This window comes from Lates calcarifer, linkage group LG4 (genome assembly GCF_001640805.2).
Source record: "Lates calcarifer isolate ASB-BC8 linkage group LG4, TLL_Latcal_v3, whole genome shotgun sequence".
NCBI classification, from domain to species: Eukaryota; Metazoa; Chordata; class Actinopteri; family Centropomidae; genus Lates; species Lates calcarifer.
In genome coordinates this window covers 10,791,027-10,810,834 of record NC_066836.1, presented here as the reverse complement: position 1 = coordinate 10,810,834, position 19,808 = coordinate 10,791,027, and the positions used below count along the sequence as shown (strand labels likewise).

At 41.5% G+C, this 19,808-nt stretch overlaps 1 protein-coding gene across 7 annotated transcripts in view; it reads right to left on the bottom strand.

The window, feature by feature from the left end:
• LOC108883395 (adhesion G protein-coupled receptor L2) overlaps window positions 1–19,808 on the bottom strand; it is an 84,536-nt gene that overhangs the window by 62,983 nt on the left and 1,745 nt on the right. For all 7 annotated transcript variants that reach the window (XM_051069981.1, XM_051069979.1, XM_051069980.1 and 4 more), the window contains exon 2: window positions 742–955. In XM_051069981.1, the coding sequence (XP_050925938.1) occupies window positions 742–817 (76 nt within the window). In that variant the 5' untranslated portion in view covers window positions 818–955. The remainder of the gene's footprint in view (window positions 1–741; window positions 956–19,808) is intronic.

The following is a 19,808-nucleotide window of genomic DNA, read 5'->3' as shown; positions in this document are numbered from 1 at the left end:
TTTGTTTCCCCAGTACAATGGGACTGAAAGGGGAAAAAATGTAATGATCATCATTAGGCAGACATACCAACATCAGCGGTTTTGATGGGCATTTAACAGACGGGAGTGTTTTGTGACAATACTTGTAATTATAGCCAAATGTACTAATCAAAAGTGAGGGAAGGAACCAAAAAAGAGCCTTGGGATGTCACTGCAGACAATTAAAAGCAGTGACACATTCTTTCCCAGTTCCTCACTCTGGCTCTAAATCAAGTGCCCCGCTTTTGATGGTTTCAGGTATGCTGGCTGATCACAAGGATCAGATTTAGGTGCAAATAAAAAATGCATCTATTCTCTATGGCTCCAGTGCTTCAAAGTACACTGAGACAATGTGTTATAAAACTCTTCGTGCAGAAAAGATGCAGTTATGATCCTTTAGAGGAAGGAGTCTGACACACAGTTTGAGCGTTGCTCTGGAAGTGAAGAAATGTGTCAGTGAAAGTGTCCACGGGTTGCCAAGAATATTCAATGAGTTCAGCAAAAAGCGTTTGAAATACCTTTTTCAAACTCCAAGGGTAAAACCACTGAAGAAGAACTCGGCAGCCTCGCTACATAACAGCTCTTCACGTCTTTTGTGTGGCCGCAACAATGTGTGCTAATAAATTCAACACATTCATAAGCTGAATAATAAGTGGCTTCTTGAAAGGTTGACCAAAATCACATTAATGCTACTTTCTGCCACACAGCTCCATGGTAACTCACCTTGTGAACAGTGAAAGCAAACAAGGAGGAGCAAGAGGCAGTGAAACACTGGACACCTCCACAGTGCAGAGGCCATTGTGCGCTGTGTGCAAACGATCCAGGAGCCTGATGGCTAATAATAGTCGTTCAAACACGTTGCAGTGGGAGAGCGGAAAGCTGGAGCGATGTCAACGATCAGTAGTTCTTGGAGAAGCATCACCAGTCATCTTCTCATCTGGAAGAAAGAGAGGAAAGAGTGTGAAAATGGAGGGTCATTATTAGCATCATCATAGGCTGGGGTTTGCTATCCCTGGTTCAGTTTTTCCTCTGACTTCTACACATCTGCCCCGGAATAAAAGAAGTTGAGTAAATCCAAACACCATGAAAACAAAACTCCTGACTGCTATTTGATTGAGTAAACAAAAGCATTTTTCCACTGAAATATGAAAACTTTGTTCTCAAATGTTTACGAGGGCACCGACAAACAAAGCAGATAGCGTGCCACTTATTCAGCACTCGGCGGTGTGTTACAACTGAATGTTTACACTGCCTCATTCTCCCACTCTTCCTTGTTCCACCTTCCCCATTTACTCCCAGATCCCCGCAGGAGAAAGCTCGTCACTCCGGCAACACGTTCACACAGGACGCCATTAGAGACACGACTGTTTTGTGAGCTACTTTTGTCTCCTTCCTTATCGAGGGGTGGCAAAAAAAACAGGCCTTTGTCTGCAAAAGCAGCAAAAGGTTAGAGCCTGAGACAGACTAACACACCAGACAGATAAGCTGCTTACCAAAGTCAAACACCGAGGAGGGATGTGTTGTGTCATATGTGAAATGCCACACACAAACACTCTCTCTCACACACACACACACACACACACAGATGCATGCATAGAGTGTCATATGCATGCCTGCACAAACATATAGCCAAGGACATGCGCAACGCCTGCTGACATGGATGCACATGCAGAGAGAAAACAACTTGCCCCCATACAAGCACACACACACACACACACACACACACACACACACACACACACACACACAGACATATTTTGTCTTGTTTATTCTTTGTAGTTGCCATCCAGCACCTCCCCAGTGAGCACACACACGCACACACATATACACAGGATCGGTCACTTGGTAGCCGTCGCTATGCAGAGGAGAGTGAATGTTTCCCATTTCTGAATGCCGCTCCTCCAGAGCCACCCGTCAACCACCCTGATTATTTTATAATGAACCTAAATTTGAGCAGCAGAGCAGTCAGCTCTGATCGCTGTCCGGGCCTCGCTAATGTGCTTGGATATTTTTGGCAACATGAAAACCCACAAAACATGGGAGGCTTTCACATTAGCATTCTGAGTAATAATTTAAGTCACTATTGGATTCAGTCTACACATGACCAGTGCCTGATCGGGGTATAACGGTTGAATAAAGGCCCACTGGATCTCCACCTAGCCTGACGCGGCCAGAGAGTATTTATTTTCATTTGAGGTCACCCTGGCCAAGGAGTCGTGCAGTCTGTGCCAGGGAAACACACACATAACGCTAACTTATAATTTATCAGTAAAACTTGGGTGGCTTCAGAGAAATTGTGGTTTTATTTGTCTTCCAGGTGTTTATCTGCCAGTGGAGCTGAACCAGATCAGATAAGGCAGAACTGGAGGGTACTTTTGCTCCCCTCCACGGGGAAGTCTCACACCACGTCTACTCGTTCTCTCAAGTCCTCTAACAAGACTGCCACCAGTTCGATATTGGGCAGAGCACCAAATCACCAGAGACGCACACGACTTCTTCCTCAGCCATTTATCATCCCCAAACATGAGGCCTGGGGCTCATGCTGTAACCATAATGGTGGTTGACAGGAGGAGATTGGAAACTGTTGGGGGGAGGGGGGGGGGGACATCCCCCAGCCCCTCTGACCCGCTGTGCCCTCCGAGCCACTCAGCCCCTCCAGACACCAGGGGGCGAGAGACCTGCCGGGCCTTCGCGGACGAATCCTTGCCCTCGACACCCCTGGGGTTCTTTCTCCCCCGATCAGCTCGTCGCTCCCGCTGAGTGAACATGTCTCCTTTCACTCCTAAGCTGGCGTAGGACACAGCCATGCTCATCTTCGCTAAAAATGCAGTTTTGTTTGGTGGGATTTCGGCACTGAATCAGTCCGGACTTGAGATAAAAGGATTAGGCGATTAACATGAAGATGCTTTACACAAGCACTGACAGACGGATCATAATTTCACATCAGGGGACACGGGGGGTGGGGGGGGGGGACAGTTGTAGGGGGCTAAGGCGTTCTCGAGCAGAAAATGATTTGAAGAGGTAAGCGAGGCATCGTTAACCCCTCAGAGATTGCGTTGCAGAATTATCCACACCGAGCCCCCCCCCAAAAGCCTGAGAATTGAGGTTACTTGCTACTCGGCCAGCGATTTTCACATAATGATCATCATGTTCCACTGAGGCAGATGTGTAAAAAAAAAGGTACACAGTTATGACTAACTGTCACCACCTACACTAAATCTAATGAGCTCAAACATGTAATATACACCAGAAGACCACAGACTAATTAAAAGTTATTCATTTTCATCTGCGCCTTGAGCCCCTCTTCCTTAAAGAAAAAAAAACACAAGTATATCTATATATATTCCCTCTGATTTTCTCTTTCTATTAACAGTACATCTTTCTGGAAACAAGACAAAGCAAATCCACCGACAAAATGAAAAATGATACAGAAAGATTCACGACATCTGTTTTTCTTTTGTCTCCTATGCAAACACAGTGGAAACCCAAGGAGAGAAATCTATCATCACTTAAGATAATGGAGAAAATCACAGTCCACAGCAAATTTTTCACATCAGCCTGATAGAAATAATAAGCAAGCATTTAAAAGAGGACGGCAAGCAATTAAAACATAATTAAAATAAATGGATAGAAGGAGACAGCCCACATGTCTTAACATGAAATACAAGGCTGAGTGCAACCGCCGGCTGAATGAATGTGAGGCTCCTTTGACAAAGCTTGTGTCTGCCTCACTCAAGCTGGAGAGGAGTCCGAGAGAAAGAGAGAGTGGGAGAAAGGGGGGAGTTTGGGAGTTTGTAAGCCGGGTGGGACTAAATGGATGGGAGAGGGAGAGCAGAGGAGGAGAAGAATGGAAGGGGGAGAAAGGAAGGGGCGGTGGGGTCACCGCGGAGGATTGACAGCCTGTGAGTACGGCCTGACCTCCTGGGTTCGCCTCCAAGTTTTCTCCACAGGCTTAGAGAAGACAAAAATAAAGCCCCAGGAATGTTAATTTATTTTCAATTGTCAGTGCTGAGAAGAGAGAGATAAAGAGCGCATACATACATATCAAGTAAGACTGGAACAAAACTAATGCGCAAGTCCAAGTGTAAGCTGAAAACCTACAAGTGAAATAGAGATGTGGCTCTGTTGAGCTGGATCTTGCCAACACAATGATTCGTCTTCCACTCTTTGAATAACTACTAATTTGGAGAACTTTCTGCCCCGCCCCCCTGCCCTACATTCAGGACAAAAAAAGACACACATGTGAGAGGGGAATTTCAAACATCAGAAAATGGTTGATGGGCAAGAAGTGGGAGACAGGAACTACAGGAACTAAGAAAACACAGCCTCCAGACTCCTTTTTTTTCCTGTCCTCGGTGCACCCTGATGTTCCCAAGGAACTCTTTTGTCATGACAGTCCTGTCAGGGCTGCGCTTTCAACCCCTGCAGGGACATGATGTCATTTCCTTGGCTCCACCAGTGATGTAGAGGAGTTGCCATCAACTGCCAAGAACAGAGATGGGCCAACACGGAGCGCAGCGTGCGCAGAGCGTTTTATCAACACAGAGCTGATGAGATATACGACTATTAGGATGAAGAGGTTGTAAACTGTGACTGTACATACTAAAGCAGTACAGATTCTTCAGATGTCTGATGAAACTATTAGTCAATTAACTAATTAGCCCATTAGACGAAAATTGTGTTATTTTTTAAGGAAAAACAGCAAGATTTCACAGTTTTGAGCTTCTCAAATGTGAACACCTTCTGGTTTTCTTTATTGTCTTTGATAGTAAAATGAATATTTTTGGGTTTGGGACTGTTAATTGGACACACAAGCTATCTGAAAAAAATTTGCTTTTGGGATATTGTGAAGGATGTTTTACAGTATTTCTGAACATAATCAGTACATGGTGTGAAAGCAGTTTTAACTTTTAGAGGCAAAACAACTTCCCAAAGCAAAACCGGCTTTGTTCCATTTTGCATGTATGATGTTTCATTGTTTGCTTTAGGGCTGCAACACATAATTAACCTACTGATTAATAATTAATAGCTCGATCTAAGAAATGTCAGAAAAGAGTGAAAAAGGTCCTTTATTGTCACTCAGAGTCCAGGGTGACATGTTTGGAGGGGGGGTTAAAAATGACTGGAATGGTTGACTATCAAAGTAGTTTGATAAATATTTTGCCAACTGACTAAATCAGTTAATCGTCTAATCATTTCAGCTGCAGTTTGCTCAAATGTTTTGGGGATTTTTTCTGCTGTGGCACAATGATTTTAAAGGAAAATGTAGCTTTGCTTTTGTTCCTTTAAGCCAGTGTGTGCTAATTACTCCATCATAATCACTGCTTGACTCATTGCCCAAAAATAATTAATACCGTATGTCAACAGGTGTTTCTTAAGATGGTTAATAGATCACAGAAACTTCTTATAACATCTTTTTGTTTAAGTCTGAGTCAGAATGAGGCACTGTAACATTTTAATATGCAGAACTCTAATTCGAGGCACTTCAACTGCTGCTTTTATGTCTTGTTTTCTTTTTGTGATAAATGGCTCAAGATTAAAAGAAGACCTTGGAAAAAAAAACACGCTTTTAAGTTGAAATGTTCTTCAGTTCAGCTCAAAAAGCCCAAACAGAAAACCCCCTGAAAGGTGCAATGCTTCACTATTTTGTTGAGAGTGCACAACAGTTGGTGTGTTCAGCGGCTCTCGGCCAAATGATTGAGGCAGTAGATAAGATAGAGTGCCAGCGGGCAGATGGACATAGTGAAACAGAGAGGGGTGAGCAAAGAAGCTTAGTAAAGTGAAGAGAACAAAGAAGACCCTGACTGAACAACCAGGTTAGTGTCAAGCAAAATGAAGAGATGGTGGTGTGTAGGCTTCAAAAGGAGCTTTGTGGAGGAGCAGTCGGGTAAAAGTGGATGTTTCTGTTGAGGTCTGTGGATGAAATCACTTGTCAACTAAATAACAAAATCTTCTCTGAAAAACTGATTAAGGTTATTATCTCAGTCTAGTTCATCTGTCACTTCTGTTGATTATTTCTACTATTCAGCTATTAATCATTTAATCTATTAAAACTGTAATGAATGCAATTTCCAGAGTTGAAGGTGACATCCTCAAATTACCTGTTTTGTCTGACCAATACACAAAAATCCGAAGATTTTCACGTCACTGTACTACAAAATAGAAAAGGCAGATGGGTGTGTGGTTGGTCGCTGCAACAGATTTTTAAATGTCTTGAAAAGGAGAAGTGAGGGGTTGGTTGTGTGTTGAAAATGTCGCTGTAACAGCGCATGTTTGGTATTTTCCTTGATAACTGATGTAAATGACTAATAAATAACCAAAACACCAAAACTGTTGAAGACTCATTTCCTGATTAATTGACTAATTATCATTTCAGCTGACTTCATCATAAACAGCAGCTTGCTACGCACATATTTTTAGATTTTATACACGCAGCCATGTGGATTCTGAAAAAACTGAGCTAAATATATACAGTATATATATATGTGCAAGGAAAATTGACCTCGATGTCGGTAATATTCAGCTACCGGCTACTCTTGAGCCCGGCAGTCGTTCCTGCTTGGCATTGACATGAATAGGCTGACCTCAGAGCAGTTGGTTAAGCAGTAGGGTCACCAGAGAGGAGCAGAGAGCAGCTCAACACTGACACAGAAAAGAGAGGTTTTTCCTTTCAATCAGTCTCTTCATAAATTTACTGAAAGCCTCACTTCTCGCCTCCGCCGCGCATAATTCTAGCACTCCCCTGCACGCTCTTTATCCACACACACAAATACACCCACACACACACTGCTCACCTCCAGCTCACTCCAATGTAAAAGCACTTCTTTTTTTTTTTACAAGGGAAAAACCATAATTGGCTTGGCAACGTCACCCCCACATAAACTCACAACACACACAAATTCATTCACTCATTCAACACGTTTCCAGCAGGCGATGTGTTGATGTTCACACCTTCTAGGGGGAAAACTGTATTGACACGATGTTAAAATTTTTACGCACTGTAGCCGCATTCAGACTGCATTAGTTTTCAGAAAAATGTAAGTAAAGTAACTGCTAATACGTAACATCTGTGATGTTAATGAACACCATGCAGGCGAGGAGAAATGTGTGTAATCAGTCTCCGGCATTACAGAGCTCCATTCATGTGCTGCCATCGCACCAAAAATGTATCATAATAATCAAACATAATTTCCGCAACTGCCAGCAACTTGTTTAAACAATGACAAAACTGCAACGGAGGGGAAATGTTGCATCTGGACCAGAGTGATCTCAGTTTGGGGCGAAAGCCAGAAAAGTGTGCAGACTCCTTCTTATCCCAAAGGAAATTACACATTATTTGCAAACTATCTCTGGGATGTCATTTCGGATGGGACTAGCTTAGGGTTTATCAGAGGTTATTTCCGCTGGGCGCGGGAGGTCCCAGATTTGGCCCGGGCGCTAAAATCCACACAAGTTACTGACATGGCAAGATTTAGATGGGGCTAAAATTTACAGACCTGCTTCATTTTTGATTACATTTCCCCACCCCAACCTGTAAAAAACTAATCCCATCCAAATGGGGCTTACGACTAAGTGGTATGATGAAGTGACACGCTTGTTGCCAAAAGTGAAGCGCACCAAATTTTCACTTAGAAATATATGCAAATTGAGCAAACACCATTAATCCTTGAGGGGAGTTAAGTAGTAGAAAGTGTAACTCCAAAAATCAAATTTGAATTATGTGAGGGGGCGTAGATTTAGTTTAAAGTCCGAGGTGCCATTTCCTGCATTTATGTACCTATATCTACCTAGAACATAACTACAGGACAGAACATCAAACATTATTTTGAAATTGGTTACCCAGCTTTTCAAATTTATGATAGTCGTATAAAAATACAAAAAATGTTAATTCCAGCATTATTAATACGCTAACACCATTTCAAAAATCTCATTTAGTTTTCGTTGACTGAGACCACATACTAGGGCTGAAATGATTAGTCAATCAATCAATTAGTCAATCAACAGGGAATGAATAAGCAACTAAAAAATGTTTTCGCATCAAAATGCCACAACAAATTCTAATTCTACTGTCAAAATGTGAGGATTTGCTGCTTTTCTTGTCTTAACGTGAATGTCTAAACTGAAACTGAATATCTTTGGACCAAAGCCATTTGAAAACATCAGTGTGGGCTCAAGGAGATTGGGCTTTTTTTCATTATTTTCTGACATTTTATAGGCCAAGTGATTCAGTGATGGACATAAATTGTACCATTTCCAAAGTTTTGATAAGTTCACTCAAATTAGCTTTGGATAAAACGCATATAACACTGGCAACAATTAATTCACATCTGCCAGTAATATAAGCATCTCCATTTCCCTCCTTGTATTTCAGCCACACAGCTGCTATGTCACCAGTCAAAGTGTCTCGTGTCATGTAGCGAGACTCTTATTTTTATCGGAAGAACATGAACCGTTAACCAGACATTTTACATCATCCAAACAAGCTGCTGTGTCTCTGCCGACGTCCTGATTTACACTTCATGCTTACTGCATTTTCCTACTGATTTTAAGAGGTTATTTAAAGTTATATGGCCTCTTCTGACAGGAAGCAGTTTAAAGCTTTAAAACAGACAACTTCATGGCTCCCTTCACATACACTGGTACATGATTCATCCTCTGAGAGTGGGTTAGTTTAAAGTTTTGTTTAACTTAAAGCGCAGTTTTCCCGGTCTGCCTCACATTACCTATGCATGATCAGCACATGGGTTGCATTCCAACTGTGGACGGTTTGTGTGGTCTCTATTCATTCAGTGTCTGAAGTGACTGACATGCATTAATTCGCCTTAATTCGGGGCTGTCATGTGCCCTCAGAGGCAGCGTGGAAGCTATCGAATTTTCGCCCAAGCATTAGCGCTTATACACAAAATCAGCAAGGGACAATTTGCTAAATAACATAAGCACAAGTTTGGTGTGTGAAGATCTATAAAATGCAAAGGTCACAGTCACACAAAGGCACAAATCACTTTACACTGGGGCTGAAATCATTATCACAATATTAGCAAGAATATTTTCTTGATGAGTACACTCAGCTCTTTAATAGCATGACAAACTACAGCCTCCAGAATGACCTTAGATTTGAATTAACCCCTCCATTATAGCCTTCATGAAGGTAAGATTAATTGCAGCACAAATGAATCAAAACTGCAATTATTTCAGCTCTGTATACTCTTAACTGGAAACTCAGTTTATACCATCATGTAACGAGTTTAATATAATTTACACTTGAAACTATTAGTCAATTAATTTATTAGTTTACTGACAGAAATACAATCTGCAACTATTTTGATTTTAGATTTCATTTTTCTTAAAGCAGTAATATCATATATTCCCTTCTCGTAGCTTCTCTACATAAGAATCTCTTGAATTTCTCTGTTTTATTTCACTGTAAACTGAATATTTTTTAATTTTGGACTGTTGGATGGATCACCTTGGACTCAGAAATTCTACTGGACATTTTTCATTATTTTGTAACCACATAATTAAACAATTAATTAAGAAAACATCAATAATGATAAGTGCTAAAAAGAAGTCAATTAAGTTAAGTGTTCTAATATCATATATTATATCAGGCAAAACTCTTCACACGTAAAACTTCCTCAACTCATTTTGTTTGTGTGCAGTTAGAATTGTGTATTGTAAAATAGTGTTACATTATGACACAATTCACTGTACTCACTCACATGATAATACTGAACTATTATCTACTACTACTACATATCATGTACTTACTTTCCACTTTGCACTCACACAATGAACAACACAGGTAATTGTAAACAGCAGCTCATTACACCAAACAACTTTAAAGGAATGGCACCCTAAAGATCAATGTGTATACATATCAAGACGCTAACAAGCAGCGGGTAGGACCTGCAGTAGTGTAATTTTCTTACACTTCTAGGAGGTGGACAGCGTCTCCATGCTCCATTCTGCAGGATTTCCCATGATGTTAAATGATATTTAGATCTGGTGACAAGGGGAAACCATACCAGCAATTTGATTTAATTCATGAAACCACTGCACAGCACGAGGTGCAGCTACTGTAGTCTTGTAAAAATTGCCTCATACACCTCGGCCATTTCACAACCGTGTGTGGAGTAATCATCAGTCCTAATGAGTCCCACGAGATGGCTGCCAATACTATTATGGACCCACCACCATGTTTAACAGTCAACAGCAGACATCTTCTGGTTTTCTCTGCAGGTGAAACCATCAGGATGCAGGGAAAGGTGTGAGAAACGTTTAACATCATATTATTTTTCCAGCCTTTTTTGCTGCTTACATCAGGTAACCAACGGTGTGTTTGTAACTCAGCCTTGGATAAAAGTGTTTTTTTAAGTGCATCAGCATCATAAATATCTGCTGTGAAAAAGATATGATATTTAGCTGAAGATGTTTTACAGTGTTAATTCAAATACATGATTGTTCTGATGTTACAGTTTTGAGTTGTGTTTATCCCTGTAGGTTTCTATGTATGTGTCAGTGAGCTTTAATTCGTATCCACTACTCTTTTTTGACTATCAACACTTTTTCGACTGATCTAAATGTGTCTGTGGCGCAGAGTAACAGCTGTCAAGTACTAAAAGATTCGTACTCTTCTTTATTTATCAGATGTGAACATTTGTGATTGTTTTTTTTCACACTCCTTTTAGCTCTGTTTTCAGTCTCCACCAACTCCTGAGGGAAATACCTGCCTCTTTAGTTGCTAAATGCTCCATGATATACACCAGCTCGTTGCTACCTGTGTCTGTCTGCTGCTGGGTGCTGAGCTGGTGGTGTAATGTGGGTTTATCAGAGCTTTCTCGCTGAAAAGAGCTCTTTACTGCAGTGTGCAAATGACAGACCAATGAAATGAACCAAAACAGTTGAGCTGCTGGCAGCAAAACCAACAGAATGTGCTAAAAGACACTAAAAAGCTAGAACTGTGGGAAACTATTGGGACGATTGGTGGTTTCATCGCTTATATGTATTTGTTTGATCTATTGTTATATAACAATATTGATTAGTGCAGCTTTAAAATGGCTTATATTTCATCAAATATGAAAAAAACAGAACTGGTAACTAAAATCAGGTGTTGTATCAGCACTACTGTAAAAAATTAATAATACCCAGCAGTACTGTATTCTACCAGTAATGACTGGTTTCTCTGGCCAACATACAGTAATTCAAGTAATGACTGTTCATGATTTCAGGTTAAAATGTGATGATTAGCCTCTTTTGAAGCTGACCCCCACAGCTGATAATTCAGCTGGATACCATTTACCACAGAAGCAGCTGAAATTTGTTCAAAAATCATTGAAAACCAAGGAGCAAAAGAGAAGATAAGGGTCACTTGATGACATGTTAGCAGTGGTAGCTAATGTCACCGTGTGTGTGTGTGTGTGTGTGTGTGTGTGTGTGTGTGTGTCCTGTGGTTTGGGAATTAGGGGACATTAAAAATATGAATGTTTGAGAAAAAGCTGGAAAATAGTATTAAGTTCATGTTCTCCATGTTCTGGCCTGCAAAAATTACATAAAAAACCCTAGAGGGACAGCTTTGGACCTGATTATTTTGACTCAAAATTTGTTTTAATTAAATTTGTCTAAAACACTAAAATGCTTAATAGTGTTGATGCTGTGCTGGTCTGTTCAACTATAACAATATTTATTAAAGGCTGATTATTGCGAATTACTGCTCTGATTACAAAAATCCTTCTGTGGAGATACTGTATTTTACCAGGGCTTAAATTACCAAACTAATATCTTTTAGCCATATTGCCCAGCGCTACCATTTGGCTGTATTGAGTTGGAAATGAGCTATGGACTTAATATGCACGCACACGCTGTAAGCCTGGATGGCTTTCATGCTTGTTTTCAATTCAAAGTCGTTTTCTCTCAGTATTGGTTTCTATTAATTTGTCCACCCACTCTGTCTGTTCCTTTGGAAACCAAAACACAGGCATCAATCTGTAGCATTTCCAGTGGGAAATGGGAGCTGGCTGGACTTGTTTTTCTTGTTTCTTTGCACGTAATTACTTTCTTGTTCTCTTCCTGTCCTTACCAACACAGTCTCAGGGTTATTATTTAGGAGTTACCACCCTTGATTCGGCTGTAAACCTCTTCATTTTCATTTTGAAAGATGGACCACCGCAGGTTTACTGGTGAGCCTAAAATGACGCTTTCTTCATAGTAGACAGACTCATCCCTACTGTTATACAAAATCTTTTTCTTATGCACTCCTCATGGATGCAACCTGAGCTGTAACAAGTCAGAGATGACAAAAATACAACTTAATTACACAACACAGTCTCTAAACAACTAGATAAGTTAGCAAAAAATTGGCTCCAGTCTGGAAATGCAGCATTAGCCAAATTTCATGCCTTCACTGCACCAAATCTGTTTTTTTGACAAAGGACGAACCGTTTTCTGGGTCAGATGTAGCAATTTTTAGCTAACATAGTCCACATCTCTTAAATAACTGTTTAAAATAGAAGCTAAAATGAAGCTTCAATGACGAAACAGCATGCCAAATTATCCGCTTTACCAGTATTTCCATGAGTTTGTTCTGCTCACTCCATTGTAATGCAAACTGGAGGGCCATACGAGTGCATAGAGAATGAATTGGAACAATGATGAAAGTGCGTGGTATAAGAATCAGGACAGCTGTCAGGGTGTGCGGGTGTACATTGAGCGGTTAAGGATGGATTTTACTGAGACGCAGCTATGTGTGCAATAGACAGAGGCACAGACAATCATCCTGTGTCTGCAGCATGTTACACAGTTTGTCATTCAGGGTCAAAGGAGCAGCTCAAACCTCAGTTTCACAGTTTAAAAACAGATTGGACTCATGGTTGTGTGGTTTCGCCCTCCAAGAAATGTTCATAAATGTTGTTTATGCTGCCTTAGGCCAAGGATATAGCTAAATGGAGGCTTCATATATCTGGGGAAACTGTTTTGCTTTTGGTAAACAGCCAAAAGGAAAAAAAGGTGGACTGTGGGGGAATATTCCAGCCAATTAACTGTCTATCAATCAGTTAATCATTTTTATGAATACTTGATCAATCATTTAGTCTGTAAACACTAGAAAAGAGTGTGTTTCAAGAGCCAAATGTGACATCATCTAATCGTTTCAGAAATCCACAGAACAGTTCAAACCCCTGAGATATTCAGGGTATAACAACATAAAACAGAGAACAGTAGAAAATCCATCTAGAAGCCAGAGAATGGACAGAAATCATGACCTAAACAATTACACTGATTTTCTTTCAATCAATTAATCAACTATCATTTCAGCTCTAGTGGCTACAAAGTCCACTCAAACTCCAAAAAATAAGTCATTTTGTTCTTCACCTGACTGCTTCACATCACATCACAATACTGTCTGAGCACCCTGTTTCAATAAAAGTACCTAACTTGAAACATTTGCTTCTACAACATATTAAAAGAGCTGAGCCAGAGTGCTGTGTGTACTCCTGTATAAACCAACAAATATGCAACAAATACACAGCCACCATACCACTTCTCAGCGCTTCAAAAAGAGAGAAAAGGCTTCTGTAGATACAATGCTTTTCTCTGCTGCCAAGTTTCCCTTGTGTTGTGGCTTAGTCCAACAGTAGTGTAAAGGATGCATGCTTCTTTTATTTTATTTTCAGCCCCCTGCCTCTGTTTTTTTTTTCTCCTCCAGTACATCATTCCTTTGGGTGTTTGTGCGGTGTCCCTTAGTTACCGGATAAGAGACCCAGCAGCTCAGAGAGTTAAAAGCCTGCCCTGTCCCACTCATACGAACAAGACCATCAATAATTCACCCTCATCGGGAAGCATTATCTAACAGCCTTATGAAAGTTTAAAGATTGTGGGTGACAACACGGAACCATGAAGAAAGTGCTCGGTAAGAGGACACTCCAGGTGGCAACAATGTTGGCAACAGATATGTTGAAGTCGAGTACAGAGGAAGAGTCGTCCGCACTAGTCGTGTCAGCTGGCCCCTGCGAGGCTGATTCAGCCATTACACATAAAAGACAGACGCCTCACCGAATTAAGGGATAGTCAACGAGAAGGCGCATCTCCTCTCGTCTCCACCGGCCCTCTGTGAGTTCCAGTGTGCATGTCTCTGTGTGTGTGTGCGTGTGCGTGTATGTGTGTGTGTGACTGCAGCACAGAGGTGGAAGCGTTTGCTCGGCTGTATTAACGCCCAGGCTCATTCTCATTGACAGTGAAATCCCTCTAAGCCTAGATCAATTACACCCAGCTCTGCTGTAATTAAAATGTCCTAACAAAGGTCTTAGGAGCACAGGACAGAAACCTGCCCATTGAAAATAAGCTCGGTCCAATCTACAGCACCATCTCTAAGAAAATAGTTTAAGATTAGATTCAAGCTTTCTGCAACGATAAGCACAAAAAGGTGCCCATGCATGGCCGCTGCGCTCAAAATAAATCTTTTTTTATCCCTTAATAAGGTCAAGATATTATTTAACATAATGCATAAACTACATGAGCTCACATGAAACACAATTATGCTGCTATTTTTTTAATCAATGAAAGTACATCAGATAAAACAACCACTAATATATAGTACAAAAAAAACAACCTACGCTTATTTTTGTAGCCCTAACTACTAAGAAAGCGAATTATTTGTACTCTTAAGTACATCTGATGCTTGACTATGCTCTGCTGAGAATTGACAGAATGCTTATGAGTCTCCTAATTAAAACTCAGCAGTGAAGTGATTAGCAATCACAACTCCACTCTTCAAATATCAAGATCTGATTTGCTTGGCTGATCAACAACAAGGTTTCTTCTCTCACTGCAACTCGCAGAGCCTGCACTCTCCCGCTCTCTCTCTCTCCCTGTATTAAGGAGGCTTTTGAGATGGAGGAAATCAGCACAACTCCACGATAAAAAATGGCTCAGCTGAATTTTTACTTCTATATTGCTTTTTTTTTCCCTCCAAGACGCCATTGAGGTTGCTTATTTTAATGTTGACTGCCAGCAATCATAAAAGGGATTACATACCGCTGCTGATGAACGCTTAAATGTTTTTGCTTTTACATGATAATTCATCATAGTATGAAACCCAGAGTATAAAGCATCAATAACATTACTTATGGCAGCCACAAAAATTAAAGTTGAAAGCTGTTCCCTCGTTGCGCCGAGGAGGGACTATTCCACAGTCACAGGGAGAACAAGATGGCTGACTGCACTGACACATTGTGAAAGCATTGCCTTGCCATCCTAGGTAATAGATTCTCTTTGCCGCATGACTCCCACCGCTTCTCATCTTCTGTGACAACGCCTGCCAATCAAAGCCCAGGGAACGTTCAAGGGCTTTGACAATATCTCCTCACCTTGAAAACATATTGGCTTCATCACAAGGCGCCAAGTGACACCAAGTGGGCATCAAATAGCCATTAGACATGGCAGACAAAGACCTGGCAGGCCGCAGGTGAACGGCTCCCTGAAAATTGGCTTTCCAAGTATTCTCTCTATACATAAAGATACAACAGTAACAACAACAAATGCCAGAAATACCGTGGGAGGTGACATTTGAGTGTCAGAGGGAGAACGCGCCACATGAGAAGAGAGCACTAAGTATGGATGATGATTTTATGATCATTTATGAGAATCTGCAGCTAAACTGAAGCGAGTGGAGAAAAAAAAATTAAATATTTAATTTAGCCTTTTAATACACCAAGTGACTGCTTTTTCAGGAGGCCAATGTGCCTGTGCTGTTCATGTGAAAGCTTTTAATAGAAGAATCCAAGCCGTCTATCACAGGCAAAGGCCCTGCAGATTACTCATTTGGAAAATAAAACACAGGTGTGGGTGTATACCTGTTCCAATTTCTTTCTTTTCAGTGCACAATGAGAAATAACAATGTTACACCACATCAGCGAAGTGATTTACATTTTTATATGATTCATGAATACCATGAAGGAGGACAGGGAGAGATTTTTCTGCAGTGAAGCATGGCCTGAACCTCAATTTCTAGGATAATTATATGATACTATTTAGGAATTTGAGGGAGAGAGAGGCATCTCCTCAGTTGAAGACAGATGACCTGTCAGATACACCTAATACCAACACAAAGCCCTCAGCCTTTAATCTGCACACTTCCTGTGACCTATACTATGACAGAACCAAATAAAGCACACTATCTTCACATCCCCCTGAGACAGAGCAGTGTCCTCATATGCTAATGTCAGCCAGTGTTGGAGAAGAAGCTCCGAGGGCGGCCCAGACAACTCACAGGTCAGTGCTAATCTTCTGATATATGGAGCCTAAAGACCCGGGACACATCCATCACACGCCGCCGACGGCTCCCCAACTGGGAGAGATCTGCACGCACCAAAGGGTTAACACACACACCCCAAAGAGACCTCTGATGATCCATCACTCAAGAAACCAGCCTCCTTTTGAGGGGAGCGTCCTTTAACAACACCGAGGGGGTAGCTCTCTTTGCGGAGGCTCGGCGGTGAGCGCATATAGAGCCAGCGTGACTGCTAGACCCTAAGCTCCGAGCCTCTGTTGATCATTAAACATCTATTTTAAACCAGTGGGGGAAAGTTAACTGTCATTTTAAACACAGGAGGTGGTGGTATGGCAGAACATTTTTCTCCCTCAGATGTATTTTCTCAGTGAAAAGAGGCGAGACCATATATCCATCCATCGGGTTAACTACCCTAACGCATAATCATTCGTTCCAGTCATCTGTCTCTTTATTTTTGAGGCAAGCCACAAAATGGCTATGATGGGCTTTTCGCAGTTAAATGAGAAACTCACCCCACAGCACTTTGTTAAATAAACAAAATGCCCTTTCCTTTTTTTTTTTTACCCACTCTTCTGTTGTGTATTTTTCTCCTTCTTCTTCCTGTAATGGACCAAAGGTGAACAACAAGAGTGCCGTTTCTGATTTTTTTTTTTTTTTTCCCCCTGAGCATCACCAGTTAATGCCAGGTTTGGTGTCAGCCCCTCAGAATCAGACACTACTTTCCAGACTCTAGACCATTTTGCAGCAACACTTACCCAGGAAGAAATCCATCTTAGAAAGAGCACTGATGCCAATTTCTCCACCGATAGCGGCCTCAACAGAGCAGAAAGCATGTACCTCTCCTCTTCAGCAGCTTTTTAATAATTTGAACAACCAGGCTCGGCTCAGCACACCCCAGCGTGGTTTCCACTCAACTCTCACTTTTTCTCGACTCAACAAACTTACTACTCTTTTTACCCTACCCTTTTTTTCTTCCTTTTTTTTTTTTCAATCACTTCTGCCCTACCCTCCTACACATATACAATGTAGCGAGCCAAGTTCTCTGGGCTTTTGTCAGAGGCAGGAAACATAGGAAATCACTAACGGGAGAAGAAGCAGACTGATGTCAGGTCAGTACAGCAGGAAAAAAAATTACACCACTCATCAGAAAATGCACTAAACTTCACAAATTGATTGTATCTTACCGCCTCCTCGAAGACCAAGACAATCAGAGCTGCCCCCATCCACCACTACTCATCACTCCCTCTTCCCCCTTCTCTCTGTCCATTTGTTTGTCCAACTTTTCACAGCGAGCGTGTCAGAGGAATTGAACAAGACAGCTGTCAAACCCGTCTGCCGTGAGTGAAGATGGCAGGTGAAGTCCTGTTTTTTTATATATATATATATATATATATATTTCTCTCCCTCCTTCCTGCTCTGTGGGTTCAAAACTAAAACGTGCCCTCCCACTCTTCCCTCTCTTCTCTCTTCTAAGTTTCGTGATGTTATTTTGTCCAAACAAAAAAAGGGGGGAAGAGGAGGGAAGAGTTGAGCTCTCCTTCCTCTAAGCAGGGTCGGGGAGCAGTTGGCTCATGTTATTACCCAGGAGCGGGATGACCACGAAGGGGCCACTGACCCTTGCCGCACTCCCGATGGCATTTACATTCCCTGTCTCTGTGCAATAACATCTTGAACACTGCACTTTCTTTCGCTATTAACCTACGCTGATCCTATTTTCAAAGTAAGGACACGCACAAAGGCACCAAAGCACTTTTTTTTCTTTATATCTCTTTGTGCTTGTTGCAAATGTGTGTAAGTATTTATTTTCATCTATTAAACTTGCCTAAGATTGCGGAGAACATTAGGGCCATGTATCTATCACAAGACAAAGAGCAAAAAAAAGAAGGGATCCATCAAAATAAACAGTGTCTTGCCGCATTCTCTCCCTGACAAACAACAGCTGCACAGAATGGGAAATAAATATTATCTCTGCGACAGAAAAACAATCAGACACCGGTAGGTGCTCAGAGTCTCTCACAAAGCTTGAATGCTCTGCGTCTTTACATCCACACTCACTAAATGTGGAATTAAACCCATTTTATTTCACAAGAAAGCACTTGAAAACAAATCCATTCTGGGGCAGTTCAGACGTAGACTGCTGCGGCCAAAATACCAGTCAAAATGTGTAAACAGATTTTCAGCAACTTATTTATGCTTTTTTTTCTCACCACAGATGCTAGAGTGGGTCCTCTTTCTCCTTGAAAATAAGACACAGACCTTTGTTGATGTTTAATGTTTGTGCTGGAGAAAAACTGTGGAGGGGGGGGGTGTTTAAACAGATTATTATTATTTTTTTTTTTTTAAACATGACCAAGTCTCTGACTGCCGTCCAAAATTTCCACTAAATACATGGCTTTCGGTGGTAGATAATGGCCAACAAATTCTCCCAAACCGCACCAAATCTGCTTCCAACACAAACACTTTGCTTCACACACACACACACACAGCCAACTGCAGTGTCCAGCAATCCTGTGAGTAGCCTTCAACACCACCACCGCCACCACCAGCAGCAGCAGCAGCAGCTCTCTATCAGAACAAAACTGCTTAGAGGAAGGGGGCTGGTAGCTCAAGTTCTCCCTATTGAAATGCAGACACTTTGATATGGAAATTGGCAGTTACAAAAACCCGCTAGAATTCACACTAGCATGCACTGAAACCATTTGCGCAATGTGAGATGAGATGGCACTTCCTCCCAAGACAACACAGACAAATGGACCAAACCAGCACAAGTCTGGGGTGGGTGAGAGATGGGAGTGGAAGTAGTAGAGGGAGAGGGGTGGAGGGTGGAGAACATTTGTCCCCCCCCACACACACACACCCTCCACCCCTTTCTCTCTCTCTCTCTCTCTCTCTCTTTGTGAATTCCTACCATCCACTGTCCCAGCATTTGTTTTCAACCGAGAGAAATAGCCTGAGCTGAAAAATGCAGGATTTTCCAAAGTGCAACAGCTACATTCCCCAGTATAACATCCCATTATGGCCCTGTTGGCAGGGGAGGAAGTGACCTTTCCTTTTCAGGAATCACTGATGGGTATGTCAGTATTAATCAACCACGTTCAACATCACCCAAGCCAAGGAGACTTTTTATTGTCTATAGTCTTCCAAAATGGCTGGCATCACACACACACACACACACACACACACACACACACACAAAAACACAAAACTTATCCGCCACGGTCAGAATATGCTCAGATCTGTCTGGTGGGAGAGACAATTCCTCACACTGTGCATATGCATTATATAACGTGGCAGTTTTCCGTCTTTAAAATTGCACAGGTTTGCTTCCATTAACAAAAAAAGGCACAGAAAAGGCATCATCTATACCTCCCTGCATGACGGCTGTTATATAAGTATATGCCAAGGAAGCTCTCAGTTTCCCGAACTTGTCAGTATGGCTTATATAATGTTGCACCACTATCCCGATTTGCCTTTGACAGTATGGATTATGTGTAAATGTTAATTAACC